The sequence below is a fragment of the Ochotona princeps genome, chromosome 24, assembly GCF_030435755.1.
Source record: "Ochotona princeps isolate mOchPri1 chromosome 24, mOchPri1.hap1, whole genome shotgun sequence".
Taxonomy (NCBI): domain Eukaryota; kingdom Metazoa; phylum Chordata; class Mammalia; order Lagomorpha; family Ochotonidae; genus Ochotona; species Ochotona princeps.
In genome coordinates, this window is record NC_080855.1 from 3,192,151 (window position 1) to 3,209,236 (window position 17,086).

The window sequence follows — 17,086 nt, forward strand, 5'->3', positions numbered from 1 at the left end:
GAGCATCTGGCGCCCCCTGCTGGCACTGAGGGGTCAGCACACTTACCTGCATGAGCTCAGCGCGCACTGGCTGAATGTGGTCGTAGAGGAAATCGGGCTGCAGATTGTCCACACACAGCTCCAGAGTCCGCAAGCCTTGGCTGACCAACGTCTGAGAGCCATTGAGCGCGGACACCAGGGGATCCATCAGCATGGGCAGATAGGGCAGCAGAGAGCTCAGCCTCACAGGCACTGTGAGACACAGCTCCACGAAGAGGTCCTTCATGTGCTGTTTGTGCAGGCCGCTCTGCAGCATGTTCAGACCTGTCAAGGAGAGGGCGGAGATTGACCAGCACCTGGCCAAGCCCGTGCACAGCCCCGCCGGCCCTCTGATCACAAACACCAGCAGCAGGCGCTGTGTGCAGGACTCCGTGCCCTGCGACATGCCCGTACCCACACCTGCCACCCCTCCCCTGGCGCCCACAGCAGGCTGAAGGCAATGACTGCAAAATCACATTTCACACTCAGCATAGTAAATCTCATCTAAACATGATGCCCTTAAACCTTAAACTCCATTTTAAGTCAATTTTCAAAACTCCTGTTACACTCTTTAGAAGCCCCATCTGAAGTCACTGACTGCTACACGTTGACAATTCACAGCCTTCCTTATTCAGGCTCCCAACAGAACACAGCTAAGACCTATGCTCTGAAGGAAACATTTGTTCTTCACTAGGAGCAGCAGGACAGTGTGTGTGCCGTGTGCCGAGTCCCTCCCTCAGCAGCCAGCACTGGACCAAAGCCAGGAACCACAGGGCAGGAACCCAACCACCAGAAGCATCACTGCTGCCTGCCGGAGGCCACCTCAGCAGGAGCTGCCGTCGGGAGCTGGAGCTGCTCCAACCGCTCCAACAGGGGTGCACATCCCAACTGTGGGCTCCGGGTCTGCCTCAGGACATTGGCTTTCAATTCCCCTTTTGCATACCATGGAGCCAACCCACCCATATTCGTGAAGATGAGCAAGTGTTTGCTGAATTCCTGCCTGCCACCGCCCCTCTTAGCGCCAACAGCCAACAGGGCACCCAGCAGGGCACGCCCATGTGGCACTGGCCGCAGCAGAAGAGCTGAGAGTTCACCGGGAGCCCACAACAAAGCACTGGGGTCAGATCCAGGACGACAAAGGATGATGATGAGGGGGCCCGGAGCCATGCTCCCGGATGATGATGAGGGGGCCCGGAGCCATGCTCCCGGATGATGAGGAGGGGGCCCGGAGCCATGCTCCCGGATGATGAGGAGGGGGCCGGAGCCACGCTCCCGGATGATGAGGAGGGGCCCGGAGCCACGCTCCCGAATGATGAGGAGGGGGCCCGGAGCCACGCTCCCGGGATGATGAGGAGGGGGCCCGGAGCCATGCTCCCGGATGATGAGGAGGGGGCCGGAGCCACGCTCCCGGATGATGAGGAGGGGACCGGAGCCACGCTCCCAGATGATGAGGAGGGGGCCGGAGCCACACTCCCGGGAGAGGACCCCCAGCACAGCCAGAAGGGGGAGACAGGCTGGGGACGGCAGTGCGCGCACAGGGAAGACGCCAAGTGGTCCAGCCAGAACGACTGCAGACAGATCAGGCCTGGATGCAAGAGCCCCAAAAACCGTTCCCGGAGGACTTCTGGCACACCCCTGAGCACAGCATCTCCTAAGCGGCTTTTCACAATTAAGTACTCATAAAAGAAAAACCCCTCGGACAGAATTTCGAGTCAGTTCACACCCACAAACACTGCATGGACCCAAACTGCCCTTCGAGTATTTTCAAAGCATTCTTGTCCCTCGCCCTCCAGTGCTGATGTCTGACAGCAAAGGGCAGGCCCCTTCCCTCCTGCCTGCTGACAGAGCAAACAAAGCTGAAGCATATATCCTACCCACCTTCCTCCACACCTCAACCCCGCCCGCAGTCAGAGGCCCACAGGGGCGTGCAGTCCTCAACTCTCTCCACTACAGAAACAATATGAAAAAGAAAATTAACTCATAATTCCTAGTCACAGAAATTGTAAGCTCCTGTTCATGCAAATTACAAACTAACTAGAAAATACTAACAGCCTGCTTTTTCCTTCCTTTTCTCAACCTAGGTATCCCTGATCCACGTTTTCTAACTCTTAGAAGACATTTTCTTGCTAGACCTGCTTCCCACACACCAAAAAAAGGCAACCGAGTCATAACTCCCCCACACCTGTTCAACTCTGAGGAGGAAAGGCCTGAGCACGGCTCCCTCAGTGTCCCAGAGCAAGGTCAGGGAAAGGTCACACACTGCCTCCCCAACCATAACCTTTGCCAAGTACAGGGGATGAACCCCAACTGCCACACGTGGCCACACACGGCCATGCACAGCCACACACAGCCACACTGTCCATGTCCTTACCTTGCAGGAGGTTTGGGAGCAGGGGTAGGAACTCCTGGTACAGGAGGTCATGGCTACCCCCACCAATAGAGCGGAAGAGCGCCCGGAGCAGCAGGAAGTAGTTGTAGGGCTCCTTGGCAGTCTGCGCAAGCTCCATCGAGCTGTTCACGATCTTGTGCAGATGAGGCTGTGGGGGAACGAAGGATCAGTGGGCAGCAGGCAGGGAGGCTGCCACGGCAACCCAAGGGCGCGAGGTAACTGACCAAGGCCCCTGTGCCTCACACTCACTTGGCCTCCCTCCTGTGGCAGTTCTGACGTGTGCCGGGCTGTTTAACATGACACCTTTCGGCACACATACGACAGAGTAGTGCACTCTGCTGGCACAGTCGCTGCCCTGTGTACGGTGGCAGTACAGTACAGACTGTTTTCTGTGGCATTCATTTTGGCACAATATTCCAACGCCCTAGCCTCTTGGTGTGTCCCGAGGGGCCGATCTGTCTTCTTCACCGCATTCAGTGCTGGCAACAGTGAAAGCACTTGCAGGGGTTGCAGTGCTAGGCACCTGGCCGCGGATCATGATGAAGTCTTCTGCATCTTTACCTCGTCTGGTTTTTTTACAGATTTATTTATTTATTTTTATTGGAAAGGCGGACAAACAGAAAGGAAGATCTTCTGTCTGATGGTTCACTCCCTAAGTGACCGCAACGGCCGGAGCTGAGCCAATCCAAAGCCAGGAGCCAGTTGCTCCTCCGGGTCTCTCACGCGGGTGCAGGGTCCCAAAGCTTTGGGCTGTCCTCGACTGCTCCCCCAGGTCACAAGCAGGGAGCTGGATGGTAAGCAGGGCCACCGGGATTAAAACCAGTGACCATATGGGATCCTGACATACATGCTACGTGAGGACTTTAACCACTACGGCATCGCACCGGGCCCTACCTTGTCTGTTATTACAAGCATCAACCTCTACACTCCCACTCCCACTGTCTACACCCTCACTTTCCCCTCAAAAAAGCTCTCTTCAGATGCAAACAGTGGCAGCGTACAGCTTTCTGTGGCAGCGGAAACACTATGCCTTAAGAGGAAATGAATTCTGGCAAGGTTTCTTTGTTCTGCCACCTGCTGCTCTTCGCAGGTAACAGCGGAAAAACGTTGGGCATTCTAGACTCAAGGGATGAGATCCAACTATGCAAGCTTCTTCATTTCTTCAGAACCTGAAGCGAACACAAACCGATTCCTGGTCTTGACTGCAAATGGAGACGTAAACACATGTCCCTGCACACTGTCACTTCCTGAAACATCAGTGGCTCCAGCTTGACCGGAGAATCCACAGGAAGAGACTGCTTGGCAGCACTGCTAATCTCAACATACAGGTTCACCCAACCTTCCACGTTTCTCCTCCTACGTCATCAGATAACCCAAGCTCTGTTTAGAGACCAGAAAATGCTGCCACATCCAGCCCTCAGGTGGCAAACACGCAGCAATGACACCGCATACACAAGTCACCCAGCTTCCCCTCCGAGTGAGAATCAGACGTGAATACAGACACCTAGCTCGGGGAGCTTTACCTTCAGCATCTGCTCGTTTTCAGCTGCAAACAGGGAGACGGAGCCAAAGACCAACTTGAACAGCTTGAGGTACAGGTTGGAGAGCTCCACGTTGGAGCCCATCTCCGGCAGGCGGTCCAGGAGGTACTCCACCAGAATGGTAGCGAACAGGGCAGAGGTAGTTGGATTTGCCAAGAAGGAATTGGCGACAATCTGGCAAGATGAGAGCCACTTGTGAGCAGCAGAACCCCCTCCCTCCCATCAACACACAGTGATTTGATGGGCATTCCCCAAACACAAAACCAAACCCGAATCCGACGCTAAGCTATGAATCATTCACCCATGAAAAGAAAGCCTAATGGGACCGCTGAGCTCTGAGAGCTTCAAGCACCAAATTCTACAATACTCTCACCGTCAAAGACGAACAACCCACATGCAACACATGCTTGATTGCTACCGGGGAGCGGGACTGCTCCAAGGGGTCCCGATCCATGGAAAGCATTTGCAAATGTCACAGCCCACCCATCATTTCTCTAGAGCTCACTCGACAAGCACAGCTTTAGGTACGCTAGCTTTACAATCTCCAAAATACACGAAGCCAGGTGTTCAACTCATGAATAAGAGATTCTAGACGTTTAAAACAACAAAAAGGGAAAAAACAAAGCAACGACAACAGAAGGCCATTTATACCTGAAGAGCGTAATTTTTTGAGATCCTTTCCACCATGTAAGGGACAGTAGTTTGAAAGATTTCTTTGAACGTTAAGGGATTCATCATGGTGAACACGCCGGCAAAGTGCTCCAGCACCTCCTTCTCCTCCTTCATTCTAACGGTCTGGCAGTTGGCTACACGAATATAGGTCTGTCCGTTTCCCGCTATCTGGACCTGGTGTGGGGGGAAGCAACGGCGGTGTTAAATCAAAGACCACCGCACGTCCTCTGCCATGAACTCAGACCACTCAGCCCCTAAACTCAACGGGAAGCCCCCTCCCCATTTTAAGTTCACTTTTCTCAAGTGTGGAGCATCTTTATCGGTTCACACCAAGAAGAAAATGACAAAGCTCAACTGTGTTTCTGTCACATTCCACTGACACTGTCTCCCCGACAGAACACAGCAGCTGAGACTGTCAAGGCCCACATGAGCAGAGGCTACGGTCAGGGCCCGCCCAGTCGCCTCAGTGCCCAGCTTGCAAACGGCCTGCCCTAGGGCGAGGCCACGGTCAGGACCCGCCCCATCGCCTCAGTCGCCTCAGCGCCCAGCTTGCAAACGGCCTGCCCTAGGGCCTCAGTACCTGATAGATGTCCAAAGCTTGCATGGCGTACTTGACGAGCTTGATGTAGATCTGCGTCTCCTTGGGCTGTAACTGCTTGTTGGGGATGAACTGAGCTTCTGGAAGAGAGACAGCACAGTGAGCACCAGGAACAAAGCCCCGTGAGAACATGGCTCACTGGAGGGAGGCACGCAAGAGCGGCATTACCACCAGGCGCTTTACACGACGTTATGCCCCACGTGATGGTCTTGACGCCACACACCAGCGTCTTGACCAAACTTCGGCAGTCGGTGACCTGGAACGTCTGCTTGTCTTCCTTATCCTTTTCTCCTTGCTTCTCAAAGGGCGGCACAGGGGCGGGGGTCACAGGGGTGGCTGGGGTGGGAGGGGGTGGGGCTGGGGCGGGCCCCGGGGCTGCCGGGGCTGTGGGCACCCCGGGCAGGGCTGCTTCCACAGCTCCAAGTTCTGACTGAGGCTTGCACTTCTTAAAAATGGCAGCAAGCTGGTACCGAGCAATGGTGTGGAACTTGAGAACGAAAACCTAACAGGAAGACAAAAGTCAAGGAGGGCACACACAAGTCAGATGCCAGTGAAGCCCCGAGGTCACCTGCCTGCTCTAACGAAGCAGGGAAGGCTGGTGACTGCTGGGCAACCCTCCACGCAGGCACACGCCCCACCCTCTCTCTGCCCAGGGGGTGACTGCTGGGCACCCCTCCACGCAGGCACACGCCCCACCCTCCCTCTGCCCAGGGGGTGACTGCTGGGCACCCCTCCACGCAGGCACACGCCCCACCCTCCCTCTGCCCAGGGGGTGACTGCTGGGCACCCCTTCACGCAGGCACACGCCCCACCCACCCTCTGCCCAGGGGGAGGAGCAACTGGCCTGACCCAGAACTGCTACAGCGCTGGCCCCTCTCACCCAGGCACCCACCCTCAGGTGTGCCAGGAGGCATCTATGACTGTCTGACCACTTGGTTGCTGTGAGTAAAGAACTCTCACCAGCTCACACCAGGACTCTTAGCCAGCTCTCTTGGCAGTCCTCAGAGCAGTGATCACCCCACCCCTACCTAAGGGACGAATCAGCTGGCACAGGCAGTTAGCATCCAACTGCCACCACATGTGACGGGTCAGTGGGAGCCAAGGACCAGACCAGGTGGCTTAACTGTGGGTCCAGTGAGGTGATGGGCCACCTGTGAGGCAGTCCCTGTGTTAGCTGAAGGCCAGGCGGGACAAGGAGCAGAGTTTGCTGGTACCTCGAGCATGCGCATCAGCACGTCTCTCCCATTGCCGCTCTCCTGCTCGCTCTTGGAGCGGATGCAGTCTACCAGGTTCAGGAGGAGTTTGCAGGACATGGTCTGGATGCTGCTGGGCAGGGACTCATCATCAATGTTCTTGGCAAAGAGTTGGACGGCGAGGGAGAGGTCACTGAGGGGCAGGTGCTGGCGGACGTGGTGCACGAGGTCGGCCAGCGTGCTGTAGGCGAGCGGCCTGCAGAGACAAGAAGCACGCCCAGGCCTTTGCACAAGATCCTGCAATTCTGACTCCAGTGGATACAGCAAGGCCCAAACGCTCAAGCTTACTGAAAGGCTCACAACACTGAGACCCATCAGCTGCTGGACTCATACCTCAGGGTCTCCCGAGCCGTGTATCCCGAACCGATCAGTATGGACTCATCAAACAGCTTATCCATGCATGGAATGAACTCTGCAAGACAAGGGCCATGTGTGGATCACTCACAACCAAGCATGGGATCAGGGTGGCCCAGGCCACAACCTATCCAGCAGTCCACACTTGAACGAGGGCCTCAGAGAAGACACCAGAAAGTCCACAGCCTAGGACAGGGGCTTGTGGTCAAAGGAGGGCCCCTCCCCAGTGCAGTTGCCCAGAGGCCCAGAGGAGAGAGAAGGCACAGCACAGGCCAAGGGGCAGAAACAAGGTGTGAGGCCAGGCAGGTGTCATGAGGTGGATCTGCTTTCTAAATCCTCTCTGTGACCCTGAGTCGGCATATCCAGGGAAACACGAAGCCCGGCTGGGCAGTTCTGTCAAACCATGGGGCTCCTCAGAGCTCGGAGGCAAAGTCAGCATACGTTGGCACTGTGCGACACAATCAACATTTCAGTTTCCTTCCATCAAAACTCTGAGACACGATGCCTGTTTAAGCCTCAGAAAATACTATGGCTTCAAAATGTGTGTCCTTCAGTATCTTGTTCGATCAGAAGGAAATATATACATACACCAAGCCATAAAGGGACCCTGTAAAGCGGGCCCCAGCGCACAGCAGGGGCTCCAGCCATGGAAGGCACCCTGGGCCACAGCCCGGGCACTGCATGAGCAGGGCAGTACTCTGCCAACCTTTGATGAAATCACACATTGCTTCTGCACACTAAGTTTCGGGGGTGAATTCCACCCCCTTTTTTCATTTATTTTTACTGGAAAGGCAGATTTCCACATAGGAGACAGAAAAACCTTCCATCCACTTGTTCACTCCCTCAATGGCCACAATGGTGGGAGGTGAGCCTATTCGAAGCTAAGAGCCAGGAGCTTCTTGTGGGTCTCCCACACGGGTGCAGGGTCCCAAGGCTTTGGGCTATCTTCTACTGCTTTCTCAGGCCACAAGCATGGAACTGGTTGGTGTAGAGCAGCCAGAACATGAACCGGCGCCCTTATGGGATTCCGACACGTGCAAGGTGAGGATTTATCCACTGTGCCAGGTCTCTCTGGGATGACTATCAAAACGTGCTTCAGAAACATCTCTGTTCCTCCCAGGGCCGTCCACACGCAGCAGCCACTCCGCTGTCTGCAGGACTCCCTATTATTATTATTATTATTTTAACAAGAACTATGTTAACTAGGACTGTAGCCTTCCTATTCCTACCTAAAAACTGTGTAAGGAAAGCCCCGTGGCACCTCTGTGTTTGCTCTGATTTACAAACTGGTGGTAAATGAAACATTTAAATACAGAAAGTTACCAAGAAAAATGACAATCATCTGTAAAGAACCAGACATAACTTCAAACTAAAAGGCTGGAGAGAACAAATACACATGATTTTTTTTTATTTTTTTTTAAAGATTTATTCATTTTTTATTACAGCCAGATATACACAGAGGAGGAGAGACAGAGAGGAAGATCTTCCATCCGATGATTCACTCCCCAAGTGAGCCGCAACGGGCCGATGCGTGCCGATCCGATGCCGGGAACCTGGAACCTCTTCCGGGTCTCCCACGTGGGTGCAGGGTCCCAAGGCTTTGGGCCGTCCTCAACTGCTTTCCCAGGCCACAAGCAGGGAGCTGGATGGGAAGTGGAGCTGCCGGGATTAGAACCGGCGCCCATATGGGATCCCGGGGCTTTCAAGGTGAGGACTTTTGCCACTAGGCCACGCCGCCGGGCCCTCGCATGATATTTTAAAATTATCAATATTTGACTTTTTAAAAAAGCATTATGTTCTTCTGCATAAGAAGCATAAAAGGAGGACAGCAGGAGGCTTGTCTCCCAACCCCGGAGACTCCCAGCTCCTCACCAAGGACTATCAGTACGAGCACCAAGGACTATATCCCAACCACCAAGGAGATCCCAGGGAACTGGACTGCCCTCGTAGGCCGAGAACTCTGAGGTCAACCATTCCCTGTCAGATCTCCCACACGGGATGGAAGAAGCCCAGAACCCTCCTCACAAGGTCTAACGACATTGGAACAACAGCCAGGAGCCCTGAGCAGCCCTCAGAAGCAGAAGAACAGTAAACTGCTTTCGGGACTCAGGAGAGGAGCTTTCTCTGGTCCTTACTTAGTTCCAACTTTGGCTCCCCACCCTCTCTTGCAATGACCATCAGGGTGGCTCCAGAGCCCCCAAAATTAATCAGACAGAGAGAGACACCAATAAGGAAAGCTTAGAATACTCAAGAAAAAGTCAGCTTGGACTCCCATATACTTTACTAGGTAGGACACAAAGATCAGTTACCCCTCACTAAGGTACTGAAGATTTCTCTGCACACCCCTCCAAAAACTGTTCTGCTCCAGGGCCCGGCGGCGTGGCCTAGTGGCTAAAATCCTTGCCTTGAGTGTGCCGGGATCCCACGTGGGCACCAGTTCTAATCCCCGCAGCTCCACTTCCCATCCAGCTCCCTGCCTGTGGCCTGGGAAGGCAGTAGAGGACCCTGCACCCACACGGGAGACCTGGAGGAGGCTCCTGGCTCCTGGCTTCTGATAGATGCAGCACTGGCCGTTGCGGTCACTTGGGGAGTGAATCATCAGACAGAAAATCTTCCTCTCTGTCTCTCCTCCTCTCTGTATTATCTGACTTTGCAATAAAAATAAATAAATCTTTAAAAAGAAAGTTCTGCTCCTCAATTGTTAACGTATGGTTTGTTAGAGTTACAAGCCTGTTTGGACTATCCTAAAATTCTCGAAGCTCAGTAAAAATCATGCTTGAATACTATAAGCTGTTAAATATAAATATGAAGGAAAAAAAAGGCATGAGACAGCTGAATAGTACCCTATAACCATTTTAAGGCTTATAGTTTATGTATAAACTAAAATTGAGATGTCAATGAAGTAGTTACAGGATGTGGTTAAGAACTTGCATTTTCTACTCGGGACTGAAAACAGAACCAACCCAGGAATTGCAACCACCAGCTGATCGGGGCGATGGACTGTGCTGGGCCCTGTGCTTGCTAGAACATACAAGAATCTGGTCTGGGAATACCTCAAGGTTTCTTTGGAGATCTCCCCAATCGAACTGCTGGACTCAGAACTCTAACCAGAAAAGGACAGAAGACAGAACAGGTCAATCATTCATCTCAGCTATATGTTGGCAGCGAAATATGGGGCAAACGGAGACTTTATGATGGACCATATCAATCAGTGGACGACCTCATCGAGCGAAACTGGCAGCGATTCATAACCGGAGAACTATTAAAACCACTTGAGCAAATATCTCAGAGCATGCCCCACATCCGGGACTTGGGGTGGGCGGGAAACCGGGTGAGGCTTCTCCCTCAATATCCCCCTTTACCTCAGACACATGATGGAAACAATATGGACATAATAGTATTACCCACTTCCCTATACCCCCCTGAACCTTTTTTTTTTAAACCACAATTAACTATGTAAAGACTGTCAACAACAATACAAAAAAATAAAATTAAATTAAAAAAAAAAAAAAAAAGAACTTGCATTTTCTGGGCCTGGTGCAATAGCATAGTGGTTCAAGTCCTCGCCTCGCATGCGCTGGGATCCCATATGGATGGCGGTTTGTGTCCCAACAGCCCCGCTGCCCATCCAGCTCCCTGCTTTGTCCTGGGAAAGCAGTCGAGGACGGCTCAAAGCCTTGGGACCCTGCACCCATGTGGGAGACCCAGAAGAGCTCCTGGCTCCTGCCTTCAAATTGGCTCAGCTCAGTAGCCGCTTGGGGAGTGAACCATCAGATGGAAGATCTTTCTCTTTGTCTCTCCTCCTCTCTGTATATCCGCCTTTCCAATAAAAATAAATAAATCTTAAAAAAAAAAAAAAAAAGAACTTGCATTTTCTAACACATTGGTCCCTCAGTACCATGTCAACTGACTCCATGATGTTGTAAGTTTCCATGTTTCTTCCTGTTGTTGAATTTGTGTTGTGGCTTTTCACTGGAGGGGATGGTATTCTGCCAGCTCTGCTTTCAGACCAGGGATGGTCTCCTAATGAAACTGCTAAATTTATCTGGACAATAAGATGCGGGACTCTCTGCATGGTCCAGGCCCACAATCATGGAATTATGACTGGTTATGAGCTGTACTGCTGTAATAATATGGTCGAATCAATATGGGGGGAGGGTTGGGGGAGGGGTTAGGGGAATCTCAGAGCCTATAGAACTGTGTCATAAAATGAAATTTTTAAAAAAATTAAGCATAAATACAGAACCAATCCATCATTTGCAGAGCAGGGAGAATGAACACAGTGCTCACAGCTCATCTTCTAAGGACTGTGAGCTGTGCGTCAGTCCACAGGCAAACAGATCTTTCAGTCTGAAAAGACATGCAGGGGCCAGCACCAATGCTCAGCTGGCAAATCCTGCATGTTTCAAGTGCTGGCAGCTCACATGGGTGCTGGTTCATGTCCCGGATGTTCCATTTCCCATCCAGCTCCCTGCCTGTGGCCTGGGAAAGCAGCAGAGGACGGCCCAAAGCCTTGGGACCCTGCACCCACATGGGAGACCTGGAAGAAACTCCTGGCTTCAGAACAGCTAAGCTCTGGCCACTGTGGCCATCTGGGGAGTGAGCCAGTGGATAGAAACTCTTTGTCAAGCCTTCCTTCTCTATAAAGTATTAAACTACACCGTTAGCTATGCTAAGGAAATTATTACTTTAGTCACAAAATTGTTGAGAAGATAAAAGGTGAATCCTGCCACAAGGCAAGAGGAGGCAGGCAAAGGCGGAAGCAGGCCTCAGGGAGGGGGCACTCCCCACACAGCCCCAGACACCACGCGGAGGGAGCCCGAGCCCACACCAGAGACAGCCACGGCGGGGCAGACGTACGGTTTCGTAGCTCCGTGGTAAGGATGTGTTTTGCAGCGATCAGGAGTTCCTTTCGGAGGTGTGCGGTCTCTGCTGGACAATTTGAAAGTAACTGTAGCATGCCTTTCACCATCTGCTGGGAGTACTTGGTCACCAGCTCCTGAAAAGGCAAGGAGCAACTGTCACCCTGACAGGGAGGGACACACGGCTCACAGTCAGCAAGAATCCACTACTGCATGAGCAGACCCAGAGGCCTGAACTCCGTGTGTGCCTGCACGTGTGTGCACGGCCAAAGCGGAAGGACACTCAGCAACACACGCAGCCGCTTCCTGGACACAGCCTGACTGCACTCCCCTTCCAACAGTGTTGTGTAAGAGGGGAAAAGCGGCAATTAAACACCCAGTCACCCCAGCAATGTGGGTTGTGAGGGGGCCCAGTGCTGATTAACCAAGGATATCTTTAATCACAGCCTCCCCCTGAAGTGTTTTCGGAAGGTTAAGTCCCCAAGATAACATCTAGATTGTCTAAAAAAGCAGTGCTTTCGAGGCCCAGGGGGAGAAGTGGTACACTTGGGAACACACTCACACTTGCTAGCTCCCATCTGCTTCTTCACCCCCCCAACCCCCGCGGCCCTGAAGAGCACGTGCCCCACTGGCAGGACAGGGAACAGCACTGCAGCAGTTAGAGCTGGACTTGAACCCAAACTCTCCAAGGGAAGCAGGCACTTACCCACTAGGCTAAAGACCCACTAACCCAGGCTTCTCCTAGCCTCTCAATGCTGTATACCGTGACCTAAACACATTTAAGATGGGGGGAACCTTTCATGGTTTTACGCTAAATACTTCAGCATACATATTTTCATTTTCATTTTATGACTTTCTGGAACAGGTAACACAGCAGGGTAGGAAACAAATCAGTGTTTGCCAGAGCCCAGAGGTGAGAAGAACCTAGCGCGAGGATGGGAAGGCTCTCCACTTTGACGTGTTGGTGATTAAGAAATTTGAAGTTCAAAGTGCACATCTAACAACAGGTAGATTTGACCATACACAACATGAAACTCAACACATGTAACACCAACCCAGAAGTGACAGATTTACCTGGTAAATTCTGATGATATAAGCTAGAAATGACAAAGTTTTAATCTGGGCAGCAATGAAGTCAGCATACAGCTCCTTGTTGTAAAGTTTGTGTTGCCTGAGTGGGAATGGACAGGAGTTGCAGCGTTAGTGCCAGCCCTTCAGTATGCCTCCAAAGCCACCCACTACTCAACCCCATGGCTCAGGTGGCAGTGCCAGCCCTTCAGTATGCCTCCAAAACCGCCCACTACTCAACCCCATGGCTCACATGAGTGTGCGAGACCAGAGCACCACAGCACAGACCGCTAACACTCCTGCACCTCTACAGCCCCAAGGAACATGGCCGGCCTTGAGCGCCACAGCCCCAACAGCTCACCACAACGTCCTACCATGGCAGCCCTATAACCCGTCCCCAAGGAGCCACTGCGACTCAGGCAGGACGGGCCGGCACACCTCCCTGAGAGGGGCTCCCACTGCAGACCCTGCCCTGAGCCTCAGCTGGAAGGGCTCCACGGTGTTTGGTGCAAGAAAGGCCTCAGAGCACAACCACAGTCAGCCGGTCAGAGGTGCCCGGGCAGGGGAGAGGAGGTGACCACACGTGGACCCCGGATGTGAGAGTACAGCAACACCTCACAAGTTGCCACAAGTGCACAATCCACACCAACACAGGTCATTTTCTCAACTTCCCAAACCACGGAACTGCACAAAATATCACCATTGAAACGTCACTGAGACGTTTATAAAAATTCTAACATCCACCATTTTCATGTGTTAAGAATAACAACAGCAAGTGCACTAGGACTCAAAAATCACATCCCTGTCAGGCAGCTGGGGCACTGTCCGAGGATCTCACCTGGCTTGTGCAGACACCTGAATGGCAATGGTATTCATAATGAGAGGCACAAACTCAGCGACAACATTGTGGATATTCAGCTTGTAGAGCTAAAAGCAAACACATCACATGTTCATGCTCTCACACTCCACCAGTGCTGGAGGACTGAGAGAGCAAACACAGGGGCTTGAGGAGCTCCGTCGGCGTGCATGTCCCACACACCTGCGTGGAGGATTAGCGGTGAGCTCAAGGCACACTTACCTGGTACATCAACACAACAATGATGGGCAGCTCTGCCAGCACCTTCAGTGAAAGCGACCCTCTGGGGATGACGGAGTGCTGGGGGTGGGCAGAGAGACGTGGTGAGCGCCAGCTCAGGAGCCCTGTGCCCACCACACCAAGGCGAAGGCTTTTACACTTTCCAACATCAGCACCAACAGTAAATGCTTCAGGAAAAGTTAACGTGCCAGAGATTCAAATTTAAGATATAAAAATTACTACCCATCGCTCTGCTTCGACACAGTTCACTCAGCAATTCTATTCAGGCATTTCTCCTACTTATTGTACACCAGGGCCTGCTGATGTGTTGCTGGTGACTGGCTATGAGCAATTCTAGACTGAGACACGTGTAATAAGAGAAATAACGGTCTTCACAGAAGAGGACTCATAAAAAAGTTCAGAAAAATGTCAGATTCAAAATACAAGTGGGCTATGGCCATGAACAGGCAAGAAAAAACAAAACCAACCAACCGGAAAAACCAGGCCCAAATGAATGACACACAGAGAAGTACCTAATTCAAAAATTCAACAGAAGAGGAACTAGTTTCATAGTTTTAAATTCATCCTAACACCAATGGAGAAACTCCACACAATCATTTGAGTAATGCAACCAGATGATACAGTATTTCGAAGCCGATACACAGTAACTGTGTACCAGCTGCTACCTCTGCAGGCAGATGCCACAACATGCCACCTGCACCTGAGGACTCAGCAACACTCCCTTCAGGAAACCCCACAGGCAGGCTTCTCAGAGGAGGAGAGCAAAAGGATCCTTCACAGGGCCTGCCTTCCAGAATCTGAAACCCCAGTGGAGGCTGGGACGTGCCCCGTGTCACTCTCTGACGATTTGACGATCTGCAGTTTCAACAGACCTCGTTAAAGCCAGAAGACTCAAGGGCAGGGACAGAATGGAGTCCCCCAAGCAGGGTCTGCCACAACCCTACAATCATTATGCCCGGGTATCACGGGTGCCCAGCAGCTCACTGCTGCCACAACCCGCTGCACTGCAGTGACGCACTGCTGGACAAACACCTCCAGAAAGCCAGCGGGCAAACGGAGGTGCCTGCGAGCTCAGCCCCTCACTCCTCCCTCGATGGGGCGGAGGAGCACCGGGATGAGCCACGCAAACGAGCGCACACTTACCGTGCGTGTCTCGCTGTCCTCCCGCTCAGGATTCACCTTCACAGCGATGGTCGTGATCATACCAACCATTTCTGGGGGTGGGACCGTGTTCTCGGGGATCACCTGCGGGTTCTCAAAGTAGCGGTTCTAAACAGAAGGAGAAGATGGCAGGCTACAGTCACACACACTTTTCCTCCCCAGAATCAGCTGGACACTAGGCAGAAGAAACCAAAATGCTCTGCATGTTTGTGTATCCGGATGCCAACCATTCACTTGGCAAAGGTCTCAAGTCTAAAGCAGCACACACTGGGGGCCACACTTACCCAGGACCACAGGTCATCCCTCTTCCAACGCCTGGCAAAGACTCGCCTGACAGCTCCTACTCTCCTCCCGGGCCAGCAAGGTGAAGGCCACTCCACCCCACGGGGCAGCAACTCTCACGCTTATGGAGGCCAAGCCCAGGGGACTTGTTAACAGTCAGAAGCCCACCCACTGCCATCCCTCTCCAAGAACTTGGCATTCACCAGACAGCTTCTTGGGCAAACCAGAAGAGCAGTGGTAGCTCAAGGCAATAGATTTTCAGTTAGCAGACTGGAACTCTTAAAATACCAAAGAGCTAGGGACGGCACTGGGGTATAGTGTGCTAAGCCTCTGCCTGTGGAGCTGCCATCCCATAGGGCACTGGTTTGAGTCCCAGCTGCTCCATTTCTGATCCAGTTCCCCACTATATATGCTTGGGAAAGCAGAGAGCTGGCCTGAGTGTTTGCACCCCTGACATCCATGTAGGAGACCCAGATAAACTCCTGACTTGTAGGTTTGGACTGACCCGCTCCAGCCAGTAATGGCATTTAAGGAACGAACCGGCAGATGGAAGACCTGTGTTTCCTTATCTCTTTCTTTAATAGATACAACTTCAAACCATACATATGACTAAGAGTTAACTTGACTAACATTAATGTTTTTCAAAGATGTTTATGTTTAATAAATCTTCCTTAAAAACTAACAAACAGAAAAAGGATTTGTGCACAACAATGTTTACCAAAGCATTCTGTGATAGTGACAAAACAAAACTCAGGACAGCCAATAGTAGCCAGACAACATGCATGTGACAAAAAATTATGTTGTCACTGAGGACGTCAACTGCCAGGAAGCCTGGGGAGAGAAAGACTCCAAGCTGGGGACAACTGCTCAGGGGTGACAACGGGGGGGGGACTTTCCTCTTCTGGGTACACTCGCATGCTGCTGGCACTGCTTGTGCTCAACAGAGGAAGGAAGGCAAAATCGAGAACTACTGCAAATATGGCACCTTCCTGGAGCCCGACCATCACTAACGTTCCTGGTAAACAGCCCACAGAGCAGCGTGGCTGAGCCTTCCTGAGCGTGCACTGAGCAGACATGAACATAAGGCCATCCCGGTCGGGGTGTGCTGAAAACTACCTGGGATTGGCTCCCAGGCTCACCTAGAGCAACAGCTATGTTCACTGAAATGTAGTCTAACCACAGGCAGAACCTGTCAGCAAACACACACATACAATAGCCAGCCCCAATGTTAGCATTCACTTACCAGTAAGAAAAGGAGGGGTGATTTGCTGTCTCCTAAACATACATTTAGGTAAACAAAGTATTCAAGCTAAAAAGAAACCCAAAATGACCTTTTTCGAATGGTTGATTTATCAGCCATGCTAATGTTCACTAACATTCCTCTTCCTAAAACTAACATTCTCCCTTTCATTGTTTCTTGAACCAGACTGTTCCAACTTCCCTTCGGAAAAAGCAAGTTAACAGGTAAAAGTAACTAATGGATTCAAGCTGCAGTGAAAACATACCACTACTTTTGGAAGCTCCTTGTAAATCTGTTTCACAAAATCCAAAAAATGATGAATCTAGAGACAAAACAGAAAAAAAAAAGACACGTTCATTACAGAAGCTCGACGCTTGCAATAAATCAAAATCTCGGCGCTCTTATGTAAGAACTCATAAATCAGGTAAGGAAAATGCCACTTAAAATACAAACAGGCCACAGACATGAACAAACAAACTGAATTCAAAGGACTGCCGAGCAAGGAGAGTCGCTAATTCAGACAGAGCCAAGGGAAGAAAATGAACAGAACGT

The 17,086-nt window shown here is 51.8% G+C and overlaps 1 protein-coding gene across 6 annotated transcripts in view; it reads right to left on the reverse strand.

The window, feature by feature from the left end:
- Positions 1 to 17,086, reverse strand: part of TRRAP (transformation/transcription domain associated protein) — a 103,270-nt gene that overhangs the window by 75,153 nt on the left and 11,031 nt on the right. For all 6 annotated transcript variants that reach the window (XM_058681145.1, XM_058681146.1, XM_058681149.1 and 3 more), the window contains exons 7-20: positions 16,800 to 16,856; positions 14,995 to 15,120; positions 13,834 to 13,911; positions 13,594 to 13,682; positions 12,762 to 12,858; positions 11,686 to 11,824; positions 6,805 to 6,883; positions 6,433 to 6,667; positions 5,387 to 5,720; positions 5,201 to 5,298; positions 4,600 to 4,794; positions 3,931 to 4,122; positions 2,390 to 2,555; positions 47 to 303 (exon numbers count right to left, since the gene is read on the reverse strand). In XM_058681145.1, coding sequence (XP_058537128.1) covers positions 47 to 303; positions 2,390 to 2,555; positions 3,931 to 4,122; positions 4,600 to 4,794; positions 5,201 to 5,298; positions 5,387 to 5,720; positions 6,433 to 6,667; positions 6,805 to 6,883; positions 11,686 to 11,824; positions 12,762 to 12,858; positions 13,594 to 13,682; positions 13,834 to 13,911; positions 14,995 to 15,120; positions 16,800 to 16,856 — 2,142 coding nt within the window. The remainder of the gene's footprint in view (positions 1 to 46; positions 304 to 2,389; positions 2,556 to 3,930; positions 4,123 to 4,599; positions 4,795 to 5,200; positions 5,299 to 5,386; positions 5,721 to 6,432; positions 6,668 to 6,804; positions 6,884 to 11,685; positions 11,825 to 12,761; positions 12,859 to 13,593; positions 13,683 to 13,833; positions 13,912 to 14,994; positions 15,121 to 16,799; positions 16,857 to 17,086) is intronic.